Genomic DNA, 27,666 nt, shown 5'->3' with positions numbered 1-27,666 from the left:
TCTTCCATTCCGACAGGGTGGCAACTTTCCCTTTCGTTTCCGGCTTCTGTTTTTTTGTTATTGTGGGAGAGCGCACGCCGCGAGAGTGTGTGGGTGCACTTGCGACTGTGTGGCGATTTCAAAGTCAGACAGCAACAACAAGGCGAGCATAATGAGAGCGAGAAGGAGAAACGACGGCGACGGCGACGCGGCGAGAGAGCGGAGAGCGGGAGCAGAGCTTCGGGCAGCGACGGCGACAGGACCACGCTAACGGTATCCTCGTTGAGAGTTTCGCAATATATTTTTATTGCAGCAGTCTCATCGAAAGCGTCGAAGCAACCAAATCGCATCGAACACCCGATAAATCGGTTAGACAATGCAAACTCCATTGAAAACACCCACATGCCATAAAAATATACACCATACGTAATAATAAAATGCAGCTTAAAATACCTAAAAAACACAGAAAAACATTTGACTAAATAGACTGCCAGTTTTCGGTTCGGTGACAGTGCCAGGCTGAGTGCTCCAGTTCTTGTATAACTCTTGAAAACAACAGGAAAACTGAAACTGCGTTGTGCCTGCGGCAAATTGTGTTGCCCCCCCATTTCTTTTATCTCATTTCAGTTGTAAATTTGTTTATCTGCTTGCAGGCGGCTGCTCGTGCACATATATCCAGTCACTTCATAAGGCCAGCCAACTACCCACCTAAAGTAAACCGAAACTAAGGCCAGAACTAAAACTAAAACGAAAACTAAGCCCGAAACTAAATCCTAACCGAACTAAGCAAACGAACTAAACTAAAATTGAAGCCGAAGGCAGTTACAACTTTTACTATTAGCAAAGTTAGACCAAAGACAGGGCAGGCCGAGCAAAATGAACGACAGTCGACGCAACACGGCCACGGAATTCAGCTACATCCTGCAGCGCCAGGTGAGTCGGCCCCTAATTATATGCACTTAGTTTGAGCAGCGCCTGCTTTTCGAGTCCTCACCCCGAAATCACCGAAGGCACCCACAACTCGAGCACTTCCCCGCAGCACCTAATTGCACGCTTTCCCGGCCGCAGGAACTGCGACTAATTGCAGCCACACGACCGACTGATTGGCCAGCTGCCCGCAGAGTGCATAATGGCCGCGGATATGCCAAAAGTCGGGCTTGACAGCTTTGTCTTACCCCCAAGTATCCCAGCTTCCAAGAGCTTCAATATTGCATTTTTTGTCCCTGCAAGCAAAGTACCCACGCGAGTAGTCCATGAAAATCCAAAGATCTAAAATATCTAGGTCGCACTTCATTTGAAAAGAGTTTGTGAATGATCATATCCTTCTTGTTGGTCTCTCTCATTTCCTAGATGTATGTTATATCTCCAAAATAGCATCTACTATGATAGAAGATAGGTTATTGACATATTTCACATCACTATCTCAACAATCCTTTTCTTAGACTCATGTCAGCACCTACTAGTATTAAAGATAAGATGAAGAGATTTTTAGGTCATGAATATTACACATTATTAATTTAAAAATAGTCTTCTTTGACTAATGAACCTCTTCAAATATATAAAATCATCATTTCCCTACCTTTTTGTATCTCTCATTTACTAGATAAAGTACATACCTCAAAAATAGCATATACAAGTATTAAAGATAGGATGAAGATATTTTAGACTATGAATCATTAATCATCATTAAATCAAAATCCACTTTTTGGATTGATTCCACTCTATTAATAACTAAGTTAATTATAAATGTAGAACATATTTATATTTTAACTTGAAAACCTCTCCTGTAAATATAACATTTTATTAAAAGCAACAGATTTCAAAATGGTATTTTCACTTTTTAAATGTCATTTTAAAAGTCATTGATAGTTCCATGTTAACATACGGGTTTTTAAACCTTTAAAATTTTCACTTTTTATTATCCTCTAATTCTTTTTTTGTGACATTTTCAAAATTTGAACTTTAACAAAAACTCTAAAAGGTCATTAATAAATCGCTTTGTTAACTTTTCGCACATCAAGGTGTGCTCCCATTTCACTTTAAAAATTGATATACACAAAAAAGTATTTTTTGTGGCTGCTTTCTAAAATTGTCCTGCAAAGAGGAAAATGCGCCTGTCATATTTTGCGTAGAACGTAATCAACTTTGGTCTCTTTCAGCTTTCAGCTTTTCGGGCAGGGAAAATGAAATTTTCCCAGCCGAAAGCCACAATAGATTTAACGACACATTTTCGTAGGCGCACTCCTCGCCTTGGCCAATGAATTGTTAATAAACCAAATGCCCCGTCGATCAATCAAGGCTTAATAAATGCCCACGCCAACATTTGCATATGAATCTGGCCGAGGGGCTTGGGCCTGGGATTTTGGGAGCCGTCGACGGGTTATGCCCGATAATCCCTTAAGCTCGTTATGAATTCCATTTCGCCCAACCGCTGGAATTGGCTTGCGTGTCTGTCTGTCTCTCTGTCTGCACATACGCATATATATTCTCGAAATCGTGGCTAGCAACTCGTAGCGCGCAATTCGCATTTGGCAATCTGCAGCTGTGAAAAAGACTGTTAAATCAATTTGTTTTCGGCACCCCTTGAGCGAAAGCCCCGGAGACCGGGAGACAATGACACATTAGAGCCATCGAATCGTGTCCTGATTGAGTGATTATCCCAAACCCAATTCACGGCATGCTATGATTGATGACAATCAATTGAATCACTTTGGGCGAACCCCCTCGCCAGGGGCAGCTGCCCCTGCTATTTATTGTCCCACCGATGACCTTTGACGGGCGTGAAAATTCAACCGAGATCCTTCAAGATTTAATTAAGCGCTCTCGAGGGGAGATAAGAAAATCAATGGGTTCGGCGCGCTCGACCTTTAATTACACAACATCCATGAGGATGGGCGACGGGGGATTTATGGGACCCGGTTCAGAGTTCTATATCTATGCCCGGGGGCAGAGCCGCATCCGCATCCGCATCCACTTAATCGTCGCTTAGTATGCAAGGCATGTGGTGGCATAGCCGAGCATCTGCTGTCTGGCCTTGGAACCGCTGCTGCTCCTGCTGCTCCCCCTCCGCGTCCCTGGGCTCCTCTCGAGCTGTGCCAGCTCAGGCATCAAATAAGAATGTCGGCAGCAGCGGCGCCCCCTCGTGAGATAACAGAAATCAATGTCAGCTGCAGCGGCAGTGCAAATGGCCCTGGGCGCATCCCAGTCTTCCGTTCTCCGGCACTCCGTGTCGACAATTAAGTTCACATTGGAATTTCAAATTGGCCCGCAAGCCTCGCCCCAAACGCTTAACTCAATCCCACTTTCAATTGACCCAATTAAATCAAGCATTGTTCGCTGGGTTAGGGGTGCCAGTAGTTGTCCGGAAAACGCAATTTAAATAAATTTCAGACACCATTGATGGTGCTCAGCAGCGTCCTGTCTTGCCGGAGACAGTGGACTAACTGCTGGAGCAAGCCCAAGTTCAACGTGGCGTATGCGTAACGGGCACGGGCATCACGTATACGCCACCGGTGCTCGACTTATGCAATAACTGTTGCACACCCCAGTGGCGCTCGGTGCTGCTCAGCCATTCCGGCTCGCAGGCAATCAAGGTGAATCGCCAAATCCCTCTCGAGAACCGACTAAGTCCGTCTCCGGGTGCACTGCAAGTGGGTGCACTGAAGAAAAGGAATAGCAAAAATAATTATATTCATTCTGGACTAAAAACTTGTTTCTTAATATTTGAATTCCATTAAAAACTTAATGTTCTGAATTTGTAATATATAATAATTTAATTTAAATATTTAAAACTGCTCTAATAAGAAAATCTTAAAAAATCAAAGGATTTAAAATTTATTTGAAATATTTTTGCGTTGTTTTTACTTTTAATAAAATATTTTTAATTTAACCTTATGAGTCAACTTATATAATTTTAAATTTGAATTTGATATGCAATTAATGTCCCTTATTAAATAATTAAATAATGCTATTATGACATATTGTTTTTAAAATAAATCAAGCAACTTATGTTTATTTCTGTATTAACTTTAAATATTCAATTCAAAGTTTTATTTTTTAGTTTTTATTTTTTTATCAGAACAAATAAAAAATATTTTTAATATATATCTTAATACATATAACAATAAAACGTCATATTAAAAGTCAGAGTTTATATTTCCAAAATTCTACTAATTTTAACAATGAAGGTATAAACAATATTTTTTATCAGTGCAGTTAAAGACGGGTGTCTTAAATGGTTTAGATTTCGGCGCCTTTTGGACGCTCACAAGCCCCTCTGTTTTTCTCACTCCCCTCTGCCTCGGTAGAACAATAAAACCAAGCTCCGTACCTCGGAAATTGACGGCCAAAACGATAAAAAGGAGGAAAACCCAGCCAACCGCTGAACTTACGTTCGCCTTTCCCCCGCCGATATATGAAAACACGTGTTCCATAAAGATATGTGCGCACTGTTATATAGATACATATATTCCATGCACAGATAGATAAATTCGGCATGCGAATAAATTGTAATTTTTGCGGTTGATTCGTATATTTGCATGTGTGTTTGATTTGATATGTACTTTACGCTTATGTTTCACGCGAATCATTCAGCCCGCACTCGATTGTTGCTGAAGTGAACTCGATTTAATGGCTAACAATTTGATTTTCATGCGCTTCACCAGGGCAGCGATGTGTCGGTTGCCGAGGCTTATGCATTCGATGACTTCAATAACATAATGAAGGTAAACTCCGACCCACATTCCCGCCTGCCCTTGCCGCCGCCCACTGCACTTGCATTGCGAATCGCAGTCGTATTCGTATTCACATTCGTATTCACATTCGAGTCCCCTTCACATTCATTAAATTCCGAGTAACGCCCACCTTGGCTTGGGTAAAAAATGGGGAGACCGGCTGGAATGGGAGCTACATATCTGGCATTCTGGGTGTGCAACCTTCTCCGGGGTCTTTCGTGCCGTACAAATTGCTCTTGGTCTCTGGACATCAAAGGAATTTCTTGATTAGGAAATACTTGCTTGCCTACTTCGCGAGCGCCTTATTAAATATTGCATTGGGCCAAGTCATGTACGAGTTGATAATGAAGACAAATCACAAGTGAAAATGTGTTTTTTTATTGCATACTACCCAGACGGGGTGGAGGAAATAAAAAAATTAATGAGAATTTACTGGCTGACGGCACTGGAGAATGAAAAAATAGTTCGTTGGCATTGAAGCGCAGGAAAAGGTGGTAAAAACAAAACATTTTTTTGTTAAGATTTCATTTACGATTTTACAAATAAAAAAAAAATGTTTTTTTCTTCAAAACATATTAAAGAATTTACTATGAGGCGTATTTGGAATTTAAAAGCTTATTTAAAGGGATTTTTATAAATGTTTTATAAAAATAAATCAGTAAAACATCTACCATACTCTGGTAGGACACTGGAATTGAAATACTTATTTGTTGATATAAAGCGTTGCATGAAAAAGGGAAAAATAAATACAGTATTTTAGTAATTTCTTATCTGGAACCCGTAATCATCTTATATTCTCAACGCTAAGGTGATAGTCTTAAGCTTAAAGTCGTGTTCGAGATGATGAATGGACTCATCCGTCTAGCTCAGCGCTTATTAAATGCCAACAATGGAAGTGTACTAGGGCCGCTGCAGGGTAAGTTGGCTTTAAGCCGAATCTAATCCCGGCAACTAATACCAGAGAATTTCAGAAGGAAAAGGCAGGAAAGGATTTCCCATACATAGCTGGCTTCCTTCCGAGGAGAGGGGCAGGCCGGGGAAGTGAAGGCCCAGAACTTGAAGGGAACATTGTGTAATATTTGATGCATTACCATGCATAAGTAAGGAATGCCAGTGAGTGAGTGTGTGGGGCCTTTGTTGTTTTCTTAGGCCTCGCACCGACAACTTGGGCTGTTTTTGTTGGCAAAGCCATTAGGCAGCCAGGGCTGGCCAAAAAATGCCAGCATTAACGAGTGGGAGAGGGTGCGAATGGGGGACCAGAAGCCAGAAAGCCCTGATTGTTTGCACAACTAATGGTCGCGCTGGCTCAAAGGCAAATTGCCAATAGTTGGGACACTCGGCCGGCTGTTTCTCAATTAGGTTAGTTCCAGCGGAAAGTGGAACCACTCTCGGCCAGCGCCGAAGACCACTCATTAATTGCAACGAAAGGGAACTGCAGAAATCACATTAAGCACAAAAGTTATAGAGCACAATAAAAGCTCAGAAATACACTTCTAAAACAGTTCTACGATCTTCATGTCGTATTGTATGTTTTGTGATGATTTAAATTTAGGCCAAAAGTCTTATTCTCTGACAAAAAGTACGTCTTGTTTTATTAAGTTATTATAAGACTTGTACTCCAAAATAGCTATATATATGGTTAAGGATTTCATTTTTTGTTATATAAAAAAGTCATATCCTTAATCCGTAGTAAAATATGTAATTACTATTAAGTTTCTTTTTAAAGACCAACTCAAATCAAAATAATAAGCGAAATGTTTTTCAATATTGAAGTGGATAAACATAAAAACAAGCTTTGATAAGCTAAAACTTTAAACAGAAATTAGAAAGTTTTCGGTATTGTATAAATTGTTGGCCCCATACTTATATTCAGGAAAACTTCAAATTAAATATGCAGACAAAGCTTCCCTCGTTATATTTTATTTTACAAAAATGTTGAACGCAACGAAACTCTCTTTCGCGTTAAATTGAGCTGGACTTATCAAATTAAAGCGAAACTTTCCGGCTCATTGAAATTCGAACAAGACTTGTCCATGTCACCGATTTCGTATTATTCTTGCTGTGCAGTTGGCAAAAGGTCAGACCCCGACCCTTTTGCATTTCCCCAGAACAACAGCCCTTCGTTGGGAACCCATCCCCGCCGCGGGATAAACCTGACCCGAGGACCACTTGGCTGCCTTGCATGTTTGTGTTTACTTTTTCACTATATACACGGTGATCGGGGGGAAACTAGGGGTCGGGGATCCAGGGGATCCTGGGCTGGTAGGCCCCTGTTTGTCTATCGGCAGGGGTGCAAAACCCAGGCAACCCAGGCAACGGCTGAAACTGAAATGACAACAATGCCGACACGGCTGTGTCAATAGTTCGGCGGGGCACGAATTGCAATTCAAAAAGGTTGCAATTTCTGCGGCTTCCACCAACATTGTGCCATTTTACCATTTGGCCTGGCGCATAATTTCGGCTCCCCTGTTAATTGTTTGGCCTCTGGCCCTCGAGGAGCCCTCTCCAACTGGGATGTGCATGTGGATGTGGGCCTGGTGTTGACCCAAACGCTTTCATTAAAGTGCAAATGGTGGCCAGTTGCCCCATTGTGTCCCGTTGTCGTTCTCTAATTTCATTAGGCCAGCCAAATATGTGCCCAGAGTTCGGCCCAAACAACTTGTTTGGCTCCCTTGTAATAATAAGTTTGGGGTATGTGTGGGTGGCAACAATATGTTGTCGTTGCAGAGGTATTAAAATGCTTTTGGAGTCTGTTTATTTTTACAACAAACCCAAACATTATCAGAAATTCCAGAAAATACAATAAAAAATAGGAAAGAACGACCTCTGGTATGAGGTACTCGTTAATCGTCTAAAGGGAGTGAGAGGGAGATGGAGGTATGCATGCAGCAAATCGGTTGCTTAACTTTTTATAAGTATAACTTTTAATATAATGTTTCGATTTGTATAATTTTTAGCAGTTAAATACTCCATTTTTCATTTTTCACGTATCCATGGAAACCCTTAAAATTAATTAAAATTTACCTTACCTTAGCTTCATTCCTTAGAGCTCCTATAAGCCCTTCTACCTTTACAGAAGGAAAGGGTATTTTTAATTCCATTATTTGGGCACATGCGTTCAACTTTACTTTCCTGCTGAGCAGGAAATTGGAGCTAGAAGTGAGGGTATGAGATGAGGTCCACAGACATGAGTGTTATTAATTAAAATCGTGCAGTGCATAAAAAGGTTTGTTTGCCATTACAGCAGGATCCCAGAATATTTCCAGATTGGCTTTCGTGTGCGGCGTTGCTATTGGTGTTTGAGTTTGTATTTGCCTTCGACAGTGTTTGTCTTTTATTAGAAACGTTCTGTTAGACAGGTATTCCTGCCAGGTGGGTAACAGCATGTGTGTGCACGTGCCCGTTTGGCTGGGTATTTGCACCTGAGAAGCCACCGAGGAATTTCCATCTCTTGTTTCACCTTTTTTCTCCGCTTTTCCCGTTTCTCGCGCTTTTGAGTCAATTGAGTTTCGACTGCGAATTTTTTCTTGCCTCATTTTCCTTCTCTTTCACCCTGGTAAATTAATTGGATCTGTTAGGTTTAATTGCTGGCAGGGGAATGCTGGCAAATTATTTATGAGTATTCGAGCGCATTTTAATGCTTCGCCGTTTGACCATCCGATATGTGCGAAGCCCAAATTCGAATTTGACCCAAAAATACGCTCGATTGAACAGCGGAAACAGATTTATTCATCCGTCGATATCATTTATTCAAGCAATTATTTATGATTCCTCGTGCGCATCGCTGGGTTCGGTGATGAAACTTTAACTCGTCCAAGGACAAGTGGCCATAACAATTTAATGGCCGGGTAATGTTCTATGTGATAAACTAATCAAGGCAGCTGGCTATAAATTATCCTGTTGAGACTGCAAAATTTTCCCGGCCTTCGAGGGTTTTCGCCCCGGCTCGAGATTAACATGGGCCCTGTTTTCCTTCAACGGCGCAATTTGTTTTTCCATGCTTTTCGTTTTTCTTCCTGTTTACACCCATTACTTGCAGAGTAAAACGGGTATATTATTTGCCTGCTTGAACGCTGAGCTGCAAGGGCTGGAAAGTTTGAATTTTCCTGGTGTCCACATTTAATTTTGTAAAAGTGTAAATGGGGTTTTGTTGTGATAATCAGTACCTACCTACATACCAAAATTGGTTCGAATCGGACTATTCATTAAAAAGTTATTAACAAGTGAAGTGTTCCACCTCGAAAACAGCCTATTTGCTGCATGCATATCTCCATCTCCCTCGCACACCCTTCAGCTGACTAACGGGTATCTCATAGTCGAGGCCATTTAGCACTCTTCCTTTTTTTTTTGTTCCTTTAAGGACGGAGGACTGTGTGCCACTGACAACGGACACTCTGTAATTTCATTCGGTCGCAGCTGCTGTAACCTTGGCACTGAGACTGTTAGTTTGACTTTGGCCGCGTTTCCCGTGCCCGTGCCTCGTAATTAGCCATTTTCTTTGATACTTGACGGCACTTTTGAAGGGGGGCTTCACCCCCTCCATCCAATGTTATGAACACCTCTCTGCAACCTTTGACGCCACTTAATTGAATTGAAAACTCAGAACTCATCTGAACTCAACTCGCGCGTAATTTGCCTTTGGAAATGTTCATTAACCAAAAACACCTCCAGAAACCATTTTAAAGTAGTTCGGGCAAATGTTTACTCTACACTCGCTTCCTTTAATAAAAAGGGCGTTGGGGTGGCCCAGCTGCAGAAGTGTAAACTTTTGCGTTGTTTGTTTGCCGTTTCCCCAGAAGTTCAGTTGGGAGAACTTCTTTAATTGCCAGCTGGCTAAAGTTTTTCTCCAATTTGGCCTTATCCCTTCGGTTTTTATTATTTCTGCTGGCTTATTTTTTAGTTACCATGCTGTAAATGTGGGCCACAACATTGGCCCGCTTTTCGTGACTTTATGACGTGGCTGAGGAATTTTATTTATGTTTATGTGAGAGCTCTTGATATAAAATTGTCTTTTATGGCAGGCGGCTGGTGCTGGGGATCTGGCAAACTCGTAATACCCGTACACGTACATAACCACGTAGAAAAATTGAAAAAGGGGAATTTAAAAACAAAAACATGCAAAATTACTCCTATACAAGTGCTCTAGATATAGTAGTCTTAAAGTTCAGACACATAAATTCACTAAATTGGAACATATCTTAAATTAAAATGTATGTTAGAATCAAGGATTAAAAAAGTATTTTCTTAAATATCAAATATTTACTTACTTTCTTATTTTAGGGTGCATTTGGCTTAAAGTTGCAAAATGTACCTATCAGAAAAAAGATACTTTGACTATTTGAAAAAGAAGAATTTATAGTTCAGATTTTCCTTAAACACCATATGTGGCCTCTTACATAGTAATGTACCTACATTCCATATGTTGTTTGACAAGCACAAGAGCCTCTGCCTTTCGAGCACCTGTTTTCCTAAGTGCACACACTCTGTGTGGAAGGAGAAGGGTTTTGGCTCAACCGCAATTTACGATACGGATACGAGCTGCCTTTGTCTTTACCTCCACCTGAATATTGCGTATACGCAACATTGGCCAGCGGGGGATGGTAGTGAGTGGATGGTGGGTCCTCTCCGGTTGGTTTTGCTTTTGATGTAAAGAGGCACTCGAGGCAATTTTGCGCTCTTATCCCAATCAACGTGCAGTAATGGCGAGCACCAGGGCGACCGATAGCTAACCTTTGTTGTACGTTACACCCCTCCTAGAACAACCATCAGACACATCAGCAACAGGGCCAGCCGCAACAGCAACATCAGGGGCAGCAGCAGCAACATCAGCAGCAGCAGCAGCAGCAGCATCGGCAACCTTCGCAGCAGCAGCAGCAGCAGCAACAACCACAGCAGGATGCCGGACTGGGGGACACGTTGTCCTCGCTGCCACAGGCCTCGTTCAACTACATCAACTCCATCGTGGGCAGCGGCGTCATCGGCATACCCTACGCCCTGCACCGCGCCGGCTTCGGCCTGGGGCTGGCCCTCCTCATCCTGGTGGCCTACATCACCGACTACTCACTCATCCTGATGGTGAGTGGCGGGCCTAACCCGATGCCTTCCCCCAAATCGGTTTGGAGTGGCAATCAGGCGGGCTAGGGACAGGCCCGGGTTGGCCGGGACCAAAGTCACATGCTAAACGCATTTCCGTTCGATGCCGGGAACAGCGTTTTCCGCATAATTAACGAGCGCACTCATTTGCGAGGGCGTGTGCAGCCGTTAAAGCCTCATTTCATTTGCAGGTCAGATGCGGCCACATCTGCGGTCGGTTCAGCTATCCGGGCATCATGGAGGCGGCCTACGGCAAGTACGGCTACTACCTGCTCTCGCTCCTGCAGTTCATGTATCCCTTCCTGGGTGAGTCGGTCAGCTCCTGCTTTTGGGGAGGGAAACATTACATTGCACTGGAAAATGCTAGAAATCGACTATTTTTGTCCATTTTTATGGATATATTGAGAGCATAAATTATCAAATTTTGTCTTTTTTTAATTTTAATAATCAACGAAAAAAATAACCTTTTTTGTTTTTTGATTTATTTTATACATTACGGTGTCTTTCACAACTAAATCATTTTTAGGTAACAAAAAATCATTATACATTTTTGGACATAGAAAAAGTTCTTTTATAATACAAAATTTAGTTAGATTGCAAATCACACGTTAATATTGAACACGAAATTTTTGGTTGCACATTCCTTTTTTTGTGAAGCAAATTCTAGCCTAAATTAAATAAATAAAAATAAATATTCAAGAATTAAAAATAAAATTAGCTTAAAAAGAGAGATTTTATATTTTTAAAGCCTTTCCTCTTGTTATCAATCTGTGATATCCATTTAATTTATCCTTCCATTAAACTATTCTATTGTATTTTTCCAATTCAAGACTAACAGATTGTTTCTTCATCGCCTTAAATTTATGCTATTTAATTTCTATACTTTTTTTTTGAAATTTATTATATGTAGAATAACTAAAGCTAAAAATGTTCTTAATAAATATTTTCAGCAATCTGTTCCCTGTTGTTAGGAAATTTTGTTTATGATTGGATTCTAACTTGCTAGTCAACATGCCCATAGATATTCTTTAATCAACATTTTTTACGAAGCAATATAAATTTGATGACCAATTTTTGTGATGGAATTTCCCTGATATATTTTTCCGAACCCCCTCCTGCAGCCATGATATCCTACAACGTGGTGGTGGGCGATACGCTGTCGAAAGTGCTGGTCCGCTTCTTCCCCTCCTGGGGCGGTTCCATGGGCGCCGTGCGGCTGGGCGTGGTCTTCTTCGTCAACGTGGGCGTGGTGATGCCCCTCTGCCTCTACAAGAACGTCTCCCGGCTGGCCCGCGCCAGCTTCATTAGCCTGGCCTGCGTGGTCTTCATCCTGTTTGCGGTCATCATCAAGCTCATGTCCGGCGACTATAAAGTGTAAGTATGTCGGTTCTAGTCTTCAAGAATTTTCCAGCAAGAATTCGCTCTTACATTGTTTGTTAACCTCTGTTTTTGTTTGGCAAGAAACAACATTTCTTTATACTTTTTTTCTATTTGGTTCGTCCTTTAAAGTCTTTAAATGCCCGTTTTTTTATGTTTTTTTTTTGATAGTAGCAAATCAACTTTAAATGCAATCGACCCCCATCGTAAATTCATGGCGTGTAATATTAATTGAATAATGTTTTCACTGAAATGCCAACGTCCATCGATTAAGACAATTACCGCCTAATTTCAGCTTATAAATTACAATTGTAACTACCTGATGGGCGACCTACATAGATAATTTATTCGCAGAACTTAGACGGCGGGGAAATTAGGTTTTGAAAATTAAAACATTTTTATTCAGACTTCGCGCTATCAATTTCCAGCAATTATTTTATCATATCAGTTGATTATAGGCATGAGCATTATTCAATTAGTTTCATTTTTGGATATCGATCTTAGGTAAAGAAAATAGCCTATTTGCATGTATAGTTCTATTAATACCAAAAGTCAGCCTGTCCTAATAGCAAAATTAATATATAAAAGTGAGGCAAAAGTAAAGATATATTTGCAATAAAATTATGAATTGTGGCACTTAAAATACATTTATTTTAATAAATAAAGAAACAACAGTCTGCTCTCAAAGCCAATTTTATTTAATTGGTTATTTACCTGGCAGGCGGAAAGCTGGGGCTGCAATTCGGCGTTAATGGCTTTTCCCAATTTTAATATTCCAGACAGCACAAATATTCAAGATATTAAAATGGGGCAAAGCCATTTAACTTTGCAGCCTGCCAGGCAATTTATAAAAATTACCAAACAAAACCGCGTAAAGATTTATTTGCATTTTAATTACAAGTTGTGTACTTGGCTCGATTTTCCCTAACCGTTAACAAAGTTGCAACCAGTTGAGCTGGGGAATAGGGCTGTGGGTGGGTGGCTTTGGCGGGTGGGTGGCCCTGGGCGTTAGTGCTAAGTGGCGCTTTAGTGCTTTCAAATCTGTGGCAACTGCCCAGGGCGGTGGTGCCTGCTCCTCATCCCCATCCCAATCGCGAACCCTCAGAAGCGCAGAGCTCATAAAATTTAGTGTGCCACTTGTTTGCCTTTTATGGCTTTTCATTAGGTGAGTCGAGTTGAGTCTGTTGCAGTGGCAACTAAGTTGTATGCATATAACTACAAATAACTACAACCATATGCGCAACACTTTCCCCTGGCAGCTCCAAGGTCACCGGAGGCTCCCCCTCTTTTTCGCCAACCTTGAATGCTGCGTCTGCGGTCTCTGGCATAAAATTTAAATAAATTTCCAATTTGCGGCTGCCTGGCCTTCCCTCTCGTCTTATCTCTCGGTCCGCACCCTTTGTTTTTAACCATTTTTTATGCGAATAATTCACGTTTCCGGCGGACGCGGCCAACGAAATGTTAATTTGGTGTTAACTTTTGTGTAATGTTTTGCGGGGAAAACCTTTTTCCCCACCCACCTTCCATCCCCAGGACGGACACGGCGGAGTCGTGGCGGTTTGCCAACTCGGATCTTATCCCGGCCACGGGCATTATGGTGTTTGGTAAGTCTGTGGGGGACCTGCCACCACCCAATGTCCTTCTAGCCAAGCGAACCAATCTATCTATCCATCTATTGGACATCTGTCTGTGCAGCTTTCATGTGTCATCACAACACCTTCCTCGTTTATCAATCGATGCGCGACGCGACCATGGAGCGCTGGGAGAAGGTCACCCACATTTCGATTGGATTCGCCTGGACGGTGGCGGCCCTGTTCGGCATCGCCGGCTACTCCACCTTCCGCGCCCTGTCCCAAGGTGAGGGATTGACACAAATTGCATTTAATTGCACTGACAGGCAATTTGCGGAGGCTTCCTGTCTTTTATTTACTATATACCCCTGGGATTTGCTTTGTTTTATTGCGTTTTTTCAGGTGATCTCCTGGAGAACTATTGCTGGGATGACGACCTGATGAACTTCTCGCGTGTGCTCTTCTCCATATCGATACTGCTGACCTTCCCCATCGAGTGCTTCGTTTCCCGCGAGGTTGGGTTGGGCCACCATACCATGATACTCGAGAAAGTTCCGCAAGTAATGTTTTCCTCTTTTTCGGGGGCCATTTTCCCCACAGATTGTGCGCGCCCTCGTCCACCGCTTCGTGCTGAAGGAGCCCATCAGCGAGTTCACCCAGGACAAGGACCCCAGCCTGGAGAAGGGGGCCATTATCGACGAGTACTCGAAAGCCATTACCATGGCCATCGTGTTCAGCGCCTTCGTCATCTCGCCCATGACCGACTGCCTCGGTTCGGTGCTGGAGCTGAATGTGAGTACGGATTTGGCATGTCCTTAATCCTTGATTTCTATCCACGTTCGGTGTAAGAAACGGGCCTGATACCCTTGACCAGAATCCTACAAATGCCAGGTACTTAGGCAGTACTTTTAAATAAATTCTCAAAGAAATGCGGTTTTACGTAAGATGAAAATAAGCTTCATAGTCATAAATATTTGAATTTATGAATTTGTATCCTATAATTTAGGAATTTTAGGAAGTTATTAAAAGGTAAGGTTAAGTAAGGTTATTTAGTATATATTAGTGTTTTTTTGCGGTTTTGTTTTGAGGTACAACTCATGATAATTTATGTAACCTCTTCCGCAATTTGAAAGCAAAACTTAGTTTAACCGCAGAAAGTAAAAGTTCTGCCAAAACTATTTAAATTATACGAATTATACAAATGTTCTAAACTTTAACAATAGGTTTAAAAGTATTACAACAACTGGTAATTCAAGTTTTTCTGTGTAACATTTTTCTAACATTTTAAATTTTTGGAAGTTGCCAATTGTATTTAATTGTGTTTCTTAAGCTAATATAAGCTACCACATTCAAAATCATTCTTATTTATTTTTCGGTTATAATTATATTTGTGCTCAGAGTTAGATATTGTCCATAAAACTTTGAAAATCTAAAGGTTATTTATGACCATATTGGTATACTGCAATATAAATGCAGTTCAGTTCGTTAAATATTCTGTTGCGTGATGTTATCGTTTAAATGGAAATAGGAAAAACAGAATTCAAGAAGAGAATAGGTCCATTTTAAAAGCTTCATTAAATACATCTGAGACTAATTCAGACTGGGGAAACCTTATGGCCAAGTTTATTATCATCAGTAAGTCGTTTGCCTGAGATATTCTGGTCACGGGTATTGGCCACACGGTCGGTCCCAAAAGGCCTCCTTAAGTTCGGTGCCGAACCCGAAGCCGTCTTTGTGTTTGCCATGCAAATTTATGGACACCACCCAACCACCCTCGTACCCGTCCGTTTCAGGGTCTCCTGGCGGCCATACCCTTGGCCTACATCCTGCCCGGCCTGGCCTACATCCAGATGGAGCCGCACGCCCTGCTCAGCCGCGAGAAGCTGCCCGCCCTGGGCCTGGTGGTCTTCGGAGCCCTGGTCACCATCCTGGGGGCGGCGGTCCTGCTGCCGGGACTGATGGGCGGCGACTGCCGGTCGGACATTGTGATGGGCTACTGCCGGCAGGAGTTCCGGAACTCCACCGCCGAGAACTAAGTGGGCCACAGTTGGGGGACACTGGTTGGGATCGTACTTTGTTTTCCATTCTCTCACTTTGGTTCGAGACCCCTGAGTTGACCCTGAGTTGACACAGCTGCACCTTGTCGCATCGAAAGAAAAACTTGTACCTGAGTCCCAGACGTTCAAAGTATCTGCGTAAGTAAGTAGTAGGCACGGCGTTGCATTGGCTAGTGGAAGAGTGTGTGTGATACGGGCGAACCTCAGTACAAAGGCCAGGCAAATTCTCTGCGATCGAACAAAACCCTTGCATATTTGCACCGGATAGTTATTTGTTGATAGTATACCTTTCGTTGGATCCCCGTTGTTGATGTCGATATTGTTGAAAGTAGTGAAAGTTCCTCGATATATGTGTATGAGAAATCGAAGCGAAATGAAGCCAGAGCGAAGGCGAAGGCGGAGGCGGAGGCGGAGGCGAACTAAACCAAACTAGAACTAGATGTTATCCGTAGCTTTAGCGTAGTCTGAAACTATTTGGGCACCAATATACACATGCAATCCTTGACGACAACCGACTTATTCCCGAGTTGAGAGGCAAATCAAAATCGAACAAGTATTATAGCTATTTGTAACTATGTATATGTGTATCTATGCCCCGACGTTACCGAATCGTATTCCCAAGTTTTATATATATATGTATATGTATACAAGGAGTAGTCAACTGCGCTTCGAACCGAACTAAGATCAAATTCTATCCATCAACACATCGATTTGAACAACAGTTTTGAGTTGTTACCAGCACTGAACTCTGTTTTGAATTGCGTACGTATAATGTACACCGCACACGATCGAAATCTTATATATATGGTTACCACCCACACACGATGGTATATTTTTGTACAACTCTTGATTTATACTGCACGATATTTTGTAAATACATGTGTATGCATTTTTGGATGTGATTAAAGTCTTTACACTCTATACACACGAGCTATCACTTCTTGCTTTCTCCTTTGGGGCTGAGAGATCGGAACCAAGCTGAAGAGCCCACTAACTCTGTATTCTAAGAGCTTAAACACTACATATCATGGCCAAGGAACACGGGACGCGCCCAGGGCTTTTCTAGGATACTTTTTACAAGATCTAACCTATACTATACACAACGAGACCGGCAACCGGAAACCGGAAAATGGCGACCGGAAGGGGAAACAGAACAGAAACAGCATACTATTTCTACAGACTTCTTGTATATACACGCTATATAGATCAGCTTGTCGTACTGTACTCCTCATGTTCTCATTCGCCAAATATCTTGTTGTATCCCCCTGTTTCTCTCTGTCTCCTTAGCGCTATGCCATATTAATATGTATAACAAAGAAGTAGTGGGGAACTGGGGATGTGTTGATCGATTATAGCCGAATTGTAATTATTATTATTGCCGTATTATGCATGTAGCGACATATATATGAACGTATAATAAATTGTTTGGATGGGATATGGGCGGAGGAGTGGAGAAGTCTTAGTTTACAACGCAGGCGCAACCCAGAGATAACCAAATCCGATTTCATTCCAATAGTACATATGTATAGATAAGCTAAAACAAAAACCAAAAGTATTCTTGAAGAAATAAAATGCATTTTAGAAATATGCTAAAACAAACATTGCGGTTTTCCTAGCCTTATCACCGCATTCCGGGAAACGTTCTCAGGCGCTCTCTGCGGTTTTTAAAGTGATATGCGAGTTCGGTACCATCCGATTTGGGTATAAAAAGCGTGGTTCCTCAGTGGATAGTCACAGTTGTGGAGTTTCAGCGTTCCAGTGACATATCCCCATATAGTTTTCTTTGAGTTACCCCAGTAGAACACTAAAACTCCCGAAAAATGGCCGACAAGAAGAACCTCCTCCTGCTGTTCGATCATCCCACTGAGCCCGTCTTTATGGACAAGGGCAAGCGGGTGACCGTGTTCGATGTTCCGGACTCCTTCCTCACCGATCGCTATCGTCCTATAAGCAACGAGGTGCAGAGCCGCGTTGGAGATAAGGTGGAGCAGCGTGTCCCAGTTCGGGAGATCTCCATTCCCGACCTGAGGATCCCCATGTCCCTGGGCCGCGAGGAGCAGTTCTCGCTGTTCCTGCCTAAGCACCGCAGGATCGCCGGCCGTCTCATCGACATCTTCATGAACATGCGCTCCGTGGACGACCTGCAGAGCGTGGCGGTCTATGCCAGGGATCGTGTCAACCCGGTGCTCTTCAACTATGCCCTCTCGGTGGCCCTGCTCCATCGCCCCGACACCCAGGGTCTGGATCTGCCCTCCTTCTCGCAGACCTTCCCGGATCGCTTCATCGACTCCCAGGTCATCCGCAAGATGCGTGAGGAGTCCTTCGTGGTGCAGCCTGGCTCCCGGATTCCCATCACCATTCCAAGGGACTACACCGCCTCCGATCTGGACCCCGAGCACCGGCTGTGGTACTTCCGCGAGGATCTGGGCATCAACCTGCACCACTGGCACTGGCATCTGGTCTACCCCTTCGAGGCCTCCGACCGCAGCATCGTGAACAAGGATCGTCGTGGCGAGCTGTTCTACTACATGCACCAGCAGGTGATCGCCCGCTACAACGCGGAGCGCTTCAGCAACAACCTGGCCAGGGTGCTGCCCTTCAACAACCTGCGGGACCCCATCGCCGAGGGCTACTTCCCCAAGATGGACTCCCTGGTGGCAAGTCGCGCCTGGCCGCCGCGCTTCGAGAACACCAAGCTGAGCGATCTCAACCGGGAGGCCGACCAGCTGAACGTGGAGATTGGCGATCTGGAGCGCTGGCGCGATCGCATCTACGAGGCCATCCACCAGGGCTTCGTCATGGATGTGGGTTAATGTTCTCCTTTCCCTTAGCTTTTTTACTAAATTGTATTTATATTTCCAGGAGCGTGGCAACCGGCTGCCCTTGGATGAGGCCACGGGCATTGACACCCTGGGCAACATGATTGAGTCTTCCATTCTGTCGCCCAACCGTGTGCTGGTAAGAGATTAGGAAATCTTCCCAATATGTTCAGTAAACTAAACCCTTTCTCCTCCCCCAGTATGGTGACTTGCACAACAATGGCCACACCTTCATCTCGTACGCCCACGATCCCACCAGCAAGCACTTGGAGTCCTTCGGCGTGATGGGCGATGTGTCCACCGCCATGAGGGATCCCGTATTCTACAAGTGGCACTCGTACATCGACCGGATCTTCCAGGAGCACAAGTCGCGCCTGCCTGCCTACACGGACACCCAGCTGAACTACTCCGGCGTCACGATCACGGGCATCCAGGTGGACACCAACGGAGGCCAGCCCAACAATTTGACCACCTTCTGGCAGCAGTCGGACGTGGACATGTCCCGTGGCTTTGACTTCCTGCCGCGTGGCAATGTCTTCGCCCGATTCACCCACCTGCAGCACCTGCCCTTCACCTACACCATCAGTGTGAACAATGATAGTGGCTCGCAGAGATTCGGCTATGTGCGCATCTTCATTGCGCCCAAGAACGACGAGCGTGGCCAGCCCATGTTGATGCGGGATCAGCGCTCCATGATGATCGAGCTGGACAAGTTCGTGGCTTCCCTGAACCCGGGACCCAACACCATTCGGCGCCGCTCCACGGAGTCGAGTGTGACCATTCCCTTCGAGCGCACCTTCCGCAATCTGGACGCCAATCGTCCGAGTGCCGGCACTCCGGAGGAGCTGGAGTTCAACTTCTGCGGCTGCGGCTGGCCCAACCACATGCTGGTGCCCAAGGGTCTGCCCGAGGGACTGCCCTGTGTGCTGTTCATCATGGTGTCCAACTACGAGAACGATAGGGTAGGTTCATATGGCACTCTCAAAGGGTCTACCTTCTAACTCTTACTCTTTCTTTCTTCCCCAGATTGACCAGCAACTGGTGGGACGATGCAGCGATGCCGCCTCCTACTGTGGCGTCCGGGATCGCCTCTACCCGGATCGCCAGTCCATGGGCTATCCCTTCGACAGGCTGCCCCGCTCCGGAGTGGACCGCCTGGTGAACTTCCTCACGCCCAACATGAGCATCGTGGACGTGACCATTCGCCACGAGAACCGCACTGTGCAGCGCCAGAACTAGACGGAACCGCTCCTGATCACCGCCCACCCTGACCCGATTCGGTGGCCCTGCCCACCTCTAGATATATTAACTCTTAGCAATCTATTGCATCTTTATTGAGCCGCTTAATAAACAAGACATCATAGCATTCCACAAAAGCCACATTTGTGCTCAATTATTGGGGGTCGGCCGTCGGAATCGAGAATCTGCCGCTGATTGCGCTTATCACCCGCCCGGGGGAAGCTTTAAATGCCGGCTCCCCGGCCGGAGCAGCTCAGTCCAGTCCGAGCAGATCCGGTGTTGAGTGCGAAAGTGAATCCGATTCCCGAGGAGATGGGCCTGCTGCTGCTGCTGATAGCAGGCGTTGCCGTAAGCATTGCGATTAAGTAATCTCTGCCGAGATCCCACCGAAAATGTAGTTTGAAACCAAGTTTAACTCATCGAATTGCGTAGCAAAAATTCTTTGAGGGTTTATTAGAAAGAGAATATTATAATTTGCTCAACTTAGTAAAACATCTTGGATGCGAAGTTGCCTGTGTTTTTGCTTATAGCCATCTTTAACTCACCGAACTGTGCATCAACATTTAAAAAATGTTAAGCTTATACAATACCTATACACTTACATTTTCGCTTATCTACTTAACAATCATTAAAAATGATGAACTAACTAAAAGAGTTTTATTCTGAGTAAATAGTTCTCTCATTTCAAGTATATTTGAAATACATGTAACTGTAAAAAAATGTATGATCAAAAGGAATAGATAGATATTTGATTTACTTTCGACTAATTGATTGTGTTCTTCCTTTAAACTGACTATTCTCATTACAAATGCAAGCAAATCCAATTTAAATAAGTGAGATTTTGTTGATAAAAAATAAAATGTAATTTTATAGTTTTACAAGTTAAGGCACAAATGATTTCCCAAGGACATGTTAATCCTAAGGCTTCGATAACAGATCTAGCTTTTATTAATTTATTGGTTTTCCCATTTTAGTGCGCCAGTGCGGCCGCCAACGTTGACCTGGAGGCCAAGACGTTTGTGAATCAGTCGAGCGATCGCTACTACAGGTTCTACAACGAGATAGCTGCCGAAACGTACACGGCCAACAACGAGGAGGACTTCGATGCCCTGTTCTCCAAGCTGAACAATGTGAAGCGAATTGCCGAGGAGCTGGTGAGCATCTCCCGCCAGGCAGCCGGCTTTGATCTGGACAAGATACGCAATCCGGAGACGAAGCTGGCCCTCCAGGAGCTGCGCACTGCGGGGGACTTGTTCGTCCTGGGCGACGACTACTTCTCCTCGGTGCAGATGAACCTGGCTGCGCTGCAAACACTCTCCACGGACAAGGACATCGAGCCGTATTTGGGCGGCGCCAACATGCCCAATGAGGACGACAGTCCACTGGCCTACTTTCCGGACATCCAGAAGATTGTGCAGAGCAGCCGCGATGCCGAGGAGCTGAAGTACTACTGGGAGGCGTGGCGCGAGAAGAATCAGCTTTGGGCCTCCGTCAACTTCTACACCATAGTGCAATCCTATCAGAAGGCGGCCAAGATCCTGGAGGTGCCGGTGCACAAGCTGTGGTACCGCTACGACAGCCAGGAGATGCTGCAGCAGATGGAGCAGGCCATGGAGGAGCTGCGTCCTGCCTACCAGCAACTGCACTCCTTCGTCCGCCAGGAGCTGAACAAGAAGTACGGCGGGGAGGTGGTCAGTCTCAGTGGGCCCATTCCGGATCACCTGTTCCAGCAGGTCCTGGAGCAGGCCTGGGCCAGTGGCAGCATCCTGGAGCAGTACTATCCGCGTGCCCAGTTGCCCGAGTTCGATGAGTTCGTCAACCATCTGTCGGCCAAGGCAATGGTCAATGAATCCGAGAGCTTCTACACCTCGCTGGGTTTTGAGCCTCTGTCCGCTGAGTTTCACAAGAACCAGCTAAAGGAACCCAACCAGGACAGCCCCAATGACGACTGCCGACCCTCCATCTTCGACCTCACACCTCATGTCTACCTCATGTACTGCGAGAAGGTCAGTTTCCGGAAGCTAATGCAGTACCACAGCCACATGGCCCGGGTCTACTACGCCCAGCAGAAGAGGCACCTGCCCTCGTACTACTTCAAGGCCTACAACCTGGAGTTCGCCGTGGGCGAGGCTGTGGTCCTGTCCGCCTCCGCACCCGCCCATCTCGCTGGGCGGCGCTTCTCCAAGACAGAGCTCAGCCAAACGGCGCTCATGAGCCGACTTTTCCGCATGGTAAGTAAATAAATATAAATATTATTATTTATTATTTATTATTGTTCATTAGGCAATCCACACGATCCTTAGCATTCCATTGTACTATGTGCACACGAAGGTGATGCATGATCTGCTGAACGATACCGTGGACATGGACACCGTGAACAAGCACTACTGGCGCCTGATGGAGCAGCATGCGGGAATTGAACCGCCTTCGGATCGGTCAGAAGGTGCTATCGACTTCCCCTACAAGTTCTACGTGAACATCGACCAGAGCTTCCAAACTCAGTAAGTCAAAGTAGCTGAATTTATTTAGCAAGTCTTAAATTTTAAATGTTAAATTTCAGAAAATTCATATCAGAGATTCTGGGCTATCAGTTCTATAGGGAGTTCTGCAAGAAGAGTTTCAGCAGGGGACCCCTCCACAACTGCGATTTCTATGGAAGCTTGGCCGTCGGCAACGATTTAAAGTGAGTGTTAGATTTTTAAAAGATAATTTTATCACTAAATTATTTTTTCTTATCCCAGATCCATGATGTCTTTGGGTTCCACCAAGCCCTGGAAGGAGGTGGTTGGCAAAATACTGCCCAACAACACTGGACTCAGTAGCCTGGCCCTTTTGGAGTACTATCAGCCTGTTTTGGATTGGCTTAATAAATATAACAAGGATGCCAATTCCAAAATTGGATGGACTGCCACCAAAAAGAGTAAGCTTAATTGTGACTAGTGTACTATACGAGTATTTATAACAAAATCGCTTGTATCTTTACAGAAATTGTTTGAGGCCATTAAAGCAGCTGTCAATAGGCTCTTTTTATTTTGTGCACAAATGTTAATAAAATACTTTATTTTCCTATGTAAAATTTTAAATATTTTAAAACGTTTTATTTTCAAATTTGAATTTTTAACCGCCCAAATAAAACCATTATGCAGCACTGCCTCGAATCGGTTTGGTAAATTAACCGGTTCACCTTAACTAGTTGTCTCGCTCGCACTTTCTGTGACTGCTATACTGGTGGCTGGTCTATGGAAAGCATTGGTCAGAGGGAGATGACTGTAGCTATGACTTGGGCGCGTATGTAATTCAAATTTAAAATATTTAACTGGCATTAGTATTAAATAAATTGGTTTAAGTAGCACTGTTTTAACTAAAACTTAATATGTTTCGCCTGCTTTGGGATTAAATTAAATTTTTATATCAAAAAAAATTAAACTTTGAAAAAGAAAATTACAACCTAGCAAATCTATTCTTTCACAATCTATTCTTAACATTTTCAGAATTTCCCAACCATCCAGCAGTCAGCCGGAAAATCGGTTCCGGCTGTGGGCAGCTGTGACTTTTCCTTTCAGTTGTCAATGCGTTTGACCGCAAATAGTCGTTTGTTGGGTTGCAACCTCCAAGAGTCCAAGCCCTCGAAATGTTGCTTTTGCGCTAAAGTGTCGCAATATGAAGCCGACAGCCTGTCCTCCGGTTTGAAGCCATCCAAGCGCACAGCGGCTCGCTGTGCGTTGGTCGCTTGATTGCATCCACTGACCACTGGCCACGTCCACATCCACATCCATATCCACATCCGACCGAGTCACTTTTGCAGCCGTTGTCGCCAGACAAGACGACGATCTACATATATTTTGCCCACGTCACAGATACTCTACTTGGCTGGTTTGCTGGGCTTAGTCAAGCTTCTATCTCATTTACAATTATCTTTTATTCTTTCCTAAACTTGCAATATCAATACTTAAGATTCAACTTAAATAAGTAACCCAAATAAACATTATTATTAAAGTTATGCAACAATAGGAAAGCAGCTTTTTTGATGGGCCGAGAAATAAAATTGCTTTTCCAATAAACCGAAAATTAATCAAAACGTGCCTGATGGTTAATTTTACTTTTTATGCGATGGAACGCTTTAAAATATTCTGCCTTCACTTTTGTAAATTATCTATAGATATTAGTGTACAGACATGGATTGAAAGATATATTTTTGTTAAGTTAAGAATTTATTTACTCAATTTAATGAGTCATGACTATTTAAAAAAAATGTATTTAGTAGAAGGTAAACCATTTTTCGAATATATATTTTAGATTTAAAATAATCTACCATTATGCCAAATCAAAATTTAATTTTTAAAATTCTAAACCAACATTTTTTTTGACTAAAGAGAAAAGTACATTCGGTACTGGGCCGACATGCCGGATTTGGCGACTTGCAGCTGGCACGCTTCACTTGCTCTAAGCCTGGCGACTGGCGAAAGGTCAGCGGTTCTGCCCGCGCTCGCCACATGGTCATTAGCCAAGAGTCCAATTGTGGAGCAACGGCGGGCGGCAAGGTCGGTGGCTGCCAACCCGACCCTCCTCATCGCAGGCCCACCCACCCTTCGACCGTACACCGGCAGGCGTTCCCCATTTAGCTGGACGAGTGCATTTCCCCCGAGTGGATTTCCTTTTCGCTTTTCAGCGTGGGCGTCTGCGGCAAATGGGCGAATGAGCGAATGCATTGCGTGCCGCCAGTTGGCAGGCAAGGAGTAGTCGGCCCATCTGCAAGTCTGCCTGCTGCTAATTGCGCCAAATTGCGGTGGCCGCGCACTCACTGCGGAATGAATGGCCGTGAAATTGAATCATTTCCAGCTGCAGCAGAAGCAGCCTCGGCGCACTCGACGCGAATCCAACTTTGACATGGCACGCCGTCCATCCCAGCCGACCCCGAGTGGAGTTGAGTGAAAGGCACCCACGCCGTCTTCCAGGTATTTCCCCGGCTTTTATGCAAGCAGTTTGAGAAATCCAAAAGAACATAATGACGAAAACATAAATGCTCTGCTTCTAAAGCGAGATTCTAAAACAAAATATATTTATATGTATATGTTCTTCTTTGTTTAAATACCTTGTAAGACATAAAAGAAATTAAACAAGTAATTTTAGAGCTCATAAAAAAATACATTTTCTTTGGATTTATTACATTTTTTTCAATTTATTAGCATATTATTGAAGTATAAATACATATATTTGCTAACGTAGAAGTTCAATGCATTATATATTTGGTAATATTTGGAAAATATTTAATTAAAAATCATAAAACTCCTATTTTTTATGCCAGAGAATTATATTTAATTATACATTATAATAATTAATTATTATACAAAAATATACAAGTGTTAAAAGACAACCAAAATTTATTTATATTTTGAAATAGATTATGATTATTTATTTTATATATTTTTCCCATTTAAGTTGCCCCCATTTTTATAAGATATTTGTTAACGCAAAAATTAATTTCTTTAAATATTTCACAAAATTTCTCCCGTCTCTTCTCCTGACTTTGAAATGTAAGCTTATTTAATTGCAGCACCTCTCCATCTGAGGTTGCAAATTCGGTGCCGAAATTGGCACAGCCCCTTTGGGAGAGTATAGGCACTTAAGTGTCCAAATTATGCATAGATACGCGAGTATGGGAATGCTCTGCGGATGGAGATGGAGAAAAGAGTCGAAACGGAAACCGCAAAGGGAAAACAAGTTAAATGAAATTTGCATGTCGATGTCGGACAATTTGGTGAACTTTTTAAATTGCCCATCAGCAGATGCATTCGCCTTAGCATTAACCCAGAAAGTAAATCCCCATATATGAACACTCGTTAACAAGCTCGGAACATGTGTAGGGGTATGTGAGTGTTATATGCGAGCGCTGTTTACATATTCATCGGGCACGTTGGTGGCCAATATTTTAGCAAGCCGAACGAGTGAGCAAACATAATCGAAATTCGGCTTAGGTTCAGCACAATGGGGCGGAATCAGAGGTGAATAGGTTGGGCATACCGGGTGTGCGGGGATTGGCAGTGCGAGAGCTGGGAATTAGAGCCCCAAATGGCTTTGCTACGCGGCACCATTGTCAAGTTCAGATTTGCAATGACAAAACAATGGAGAGCTCAAAGCCAGCTTACGAGGAGGATCTGTTAAGAAAGACGTGGAGAAATCGCTGAGGTCAAGGAAGTGTGAGGCATAGGTAGGTCTGCTTTTTACTGCTTTTAATTATTTAAAAATAAGGCATTTTGCGTTTGAATTTATTCATCTGCTAAGGCTTTATATGTATAGTAGTGATGTATTTTGTTAAAAATATATGCTTAAAAATTAACTATATATATTATATATTATCTTCTTAATCTTATATTTTTCTTAACCTTGTTATTACACAACAGCCCATATATTGAGCTGATAAAAAAGTGCCCCATCAATTTAGTCTTTTACCAGGCTGGATTCCTCTTGTTCGACTCTGCTCATCGATTACTTGAGTCCTGCTGTATGGTAATTATATTTCGGCTCCAACTTTCATAACGATTGCGGCCTGCTAGGCCGTTGCAGAAAGATCAGCTCGAGTCGCGCCGAAGAGGAAACTGCAGATCACCATCGGCGTCACGCGCTCGCGCAAAAATTATGATTATTTGACGAAATCCCCAGCTGAGTCCTATCCAGTTGCCGCAGCGTGGCGCCCCAAAAAGGTGGAAATCACAGAAAAAACTATCAAAGAGCTGGGAAAAACAGCAGAAGCAATCAGCCATAACAAACCGGGCGAGCATCCACCATCCATCCATCCAGCGGAGAGCTGACCCCGAGCAATTAAGAAATTATGTATATTATGACGCGCGCTGTGATGATGGCAGCGCGGTCGAATAAAAAGCAATAAAATGTTACAGCAACAAATGCGAGTGTCGGCCGGGCATTATGTATACGCACCGCTGGGCGGCGGGCCCTGCAGGCGGTACGCTTTGCTCTTTTCACTGCCCTAACCTTTCTTCGGTGCGACTGCGGCAACACAATGATATGTCTGGGCCATAATTATCATTTGTTGCATCTCTCTTCTGGGGCTGGTGGATGGGGGATCATTATCCGCGCCGCATGCCGAATACTGGTCAGAATGTACGAGTATTTATCATGGAAATGAGGGAGCTTGCAAGCTTACGAGCTTACGCTTCCTGCAAAAACAAAAGACTTAAGACACGAACTCGGCTGCGGGGTCGCCGCGGCTTCGCTTTTGGCCTTACGTAAACGCGTGCTCGCCTTAAATTAAAGTCCACAATCACGCGGCGGCGACGACAGGGGTCAAACAAAAAATACAAAAAAGTAAAGGAAAGACTGAGAGTAAAAGTGGACGGATGGCCTGCTGTGTAGGTGGAGAAATTATGTTGACATCATCGCCAAAAAATGGCCAAGAAGCGAGCGGCGATCAGGCAGCGGGCGCCTCTTGAAAAGCCGAAAATAAAAATTAATTTTACTTTCATTTTCGCTGGCTGGCTGGCTGGCTGGCTGCCTGGCTTCTCTTACCTTTTAATGTAAGATTGTTTCATTTTTTGGCTAACATCTATTTTTGTATCTTTGGCTTGTGCCACTTTGATGGCTCGGAGACAGATGGGTTCCGTTTGGATTAGTTTTCCAGCCTGCAACTGGAGTTGTCCGTTAAGTGGAGGCATTAGCGGGCTAACTGATCGATCGATTGGTGGATCGACAGACCCATAAAGTGAGCGGCGGCCGCAATAAGGAAGCGTCTATTTATGAAAAGCTCTGCGAACGAAAGTCACCGGCGCTTGCCGTTTTCAAT

The 27,666-nt window shown here is 43.7% G+C and overlaps 3 protein-coding genes across 6 annotated transcripts; all 3 read left to right on the top strand.

The window, feature by feature from the left end:
• Positions 1–293: 293 nt before the first annotated feature.
• LOC108036453 (putative sodium-coupled neutral amino acid transporter 11) lies at positions 294–16,740 on the top strand. Of its 4 annotated transcripts, none has more exons than XM_017112612.3 (11): positions 294–347; positions 633–912; positions 4,644–4,703; positions 10,470–10,787; positions 10,997–11,111; positions 11,927–12,179; positions 13,716–13,786; positions 13,878–14,039; positions 14,156–14,268; positions 14,354–14,545; positions 15,547–16,740. In XM_017112612.3, exons 2-11 carry the CDS (start codon positions 856–858, stop codon positions 15,787–15,789), a joined length of 1,584 nt encoding a protein of 527 aa, XP_016968101.1. In that variant the 5' UTR covers positions 294–347; positions 633–855; the 3' UTR covers positions 15,790–16,740. The 4 variants fall into 4 exon arrangements, with proteins under 4 accessions (XP_016968101.1, XP_016968103.1, XP_050744234.1 ...); XM_017112613.3 differs by having other exon boundaries at positions 312–405; XM_017112614.3 differs by lacking the exon at positions 4,644–4,703.
• A 784-nt stretch (positions 16,741–17,524) lies between these two features.
• Positions 17,525–20,005, top strand: LOC108036452 (phenoloxidase 2). Its single transcript, XM_017112611.3, has 4 exons — positions 17,525–18,614; positions 18,673–18,768; positions 18,830–19,591; positions 19,656–20,005. Exons 1-4 carry the CDS (start codon positions 17,631–17,633, stop codon positions 19,866–19,868), a joined length of 2,055 nt encoding a protein of 684 aa, XP_016968100.1. The 5' UTR covers positions 17,525–17,630; the 3' UTR covers positions 19,869–20,005.
• Positions 20,006–20,103: 98 nt separating this feature from the next.
• Positions 20,104–22,951, top strand: LOC108036190 (angiotensin-converting enzyme). The gene is made up of 6 exons (XM_017112181.3): positions 20,104–20,216; positions 20,843–22,099; positions 22,152–22,369; positions 22,429–22,551; positions 22,610–22,788; positions 22,854–22,951. Exons 1-6 carry the CDS (start codon positions 20,181–20,183, stop codon positions 22,862–22,864), a joined length of 1,824 nt encoding a protein of 607 aa, XP_016967670.2. The 5' UTR covers positions 20,104–20,180; the 3' UTR covers positions 22,865–22,951.
• The last annotated feature ends 4,715 nt before the right edge of the window (positions 22,952–27,666 follow it).

Source organism: Drosophila biarmipes, chromosome 2R (genome assembly GCF_025231255.1).
Source record: "Drosophila biarmipes strain raj3 chromosome 2R, RU_DBia_V1.1, whole genome shotgun sequence".
In the NCBI taxonomy this organism is placed as follows: Eukaryota; Metazoa; Arthropoda; class Insecta; order Diptera; family Drosophilidae; genus Drosophila; species Drosophila biarmipes.
This window is presented reverse-complemented; position numbering and strand designations above follow the sequence as displayed.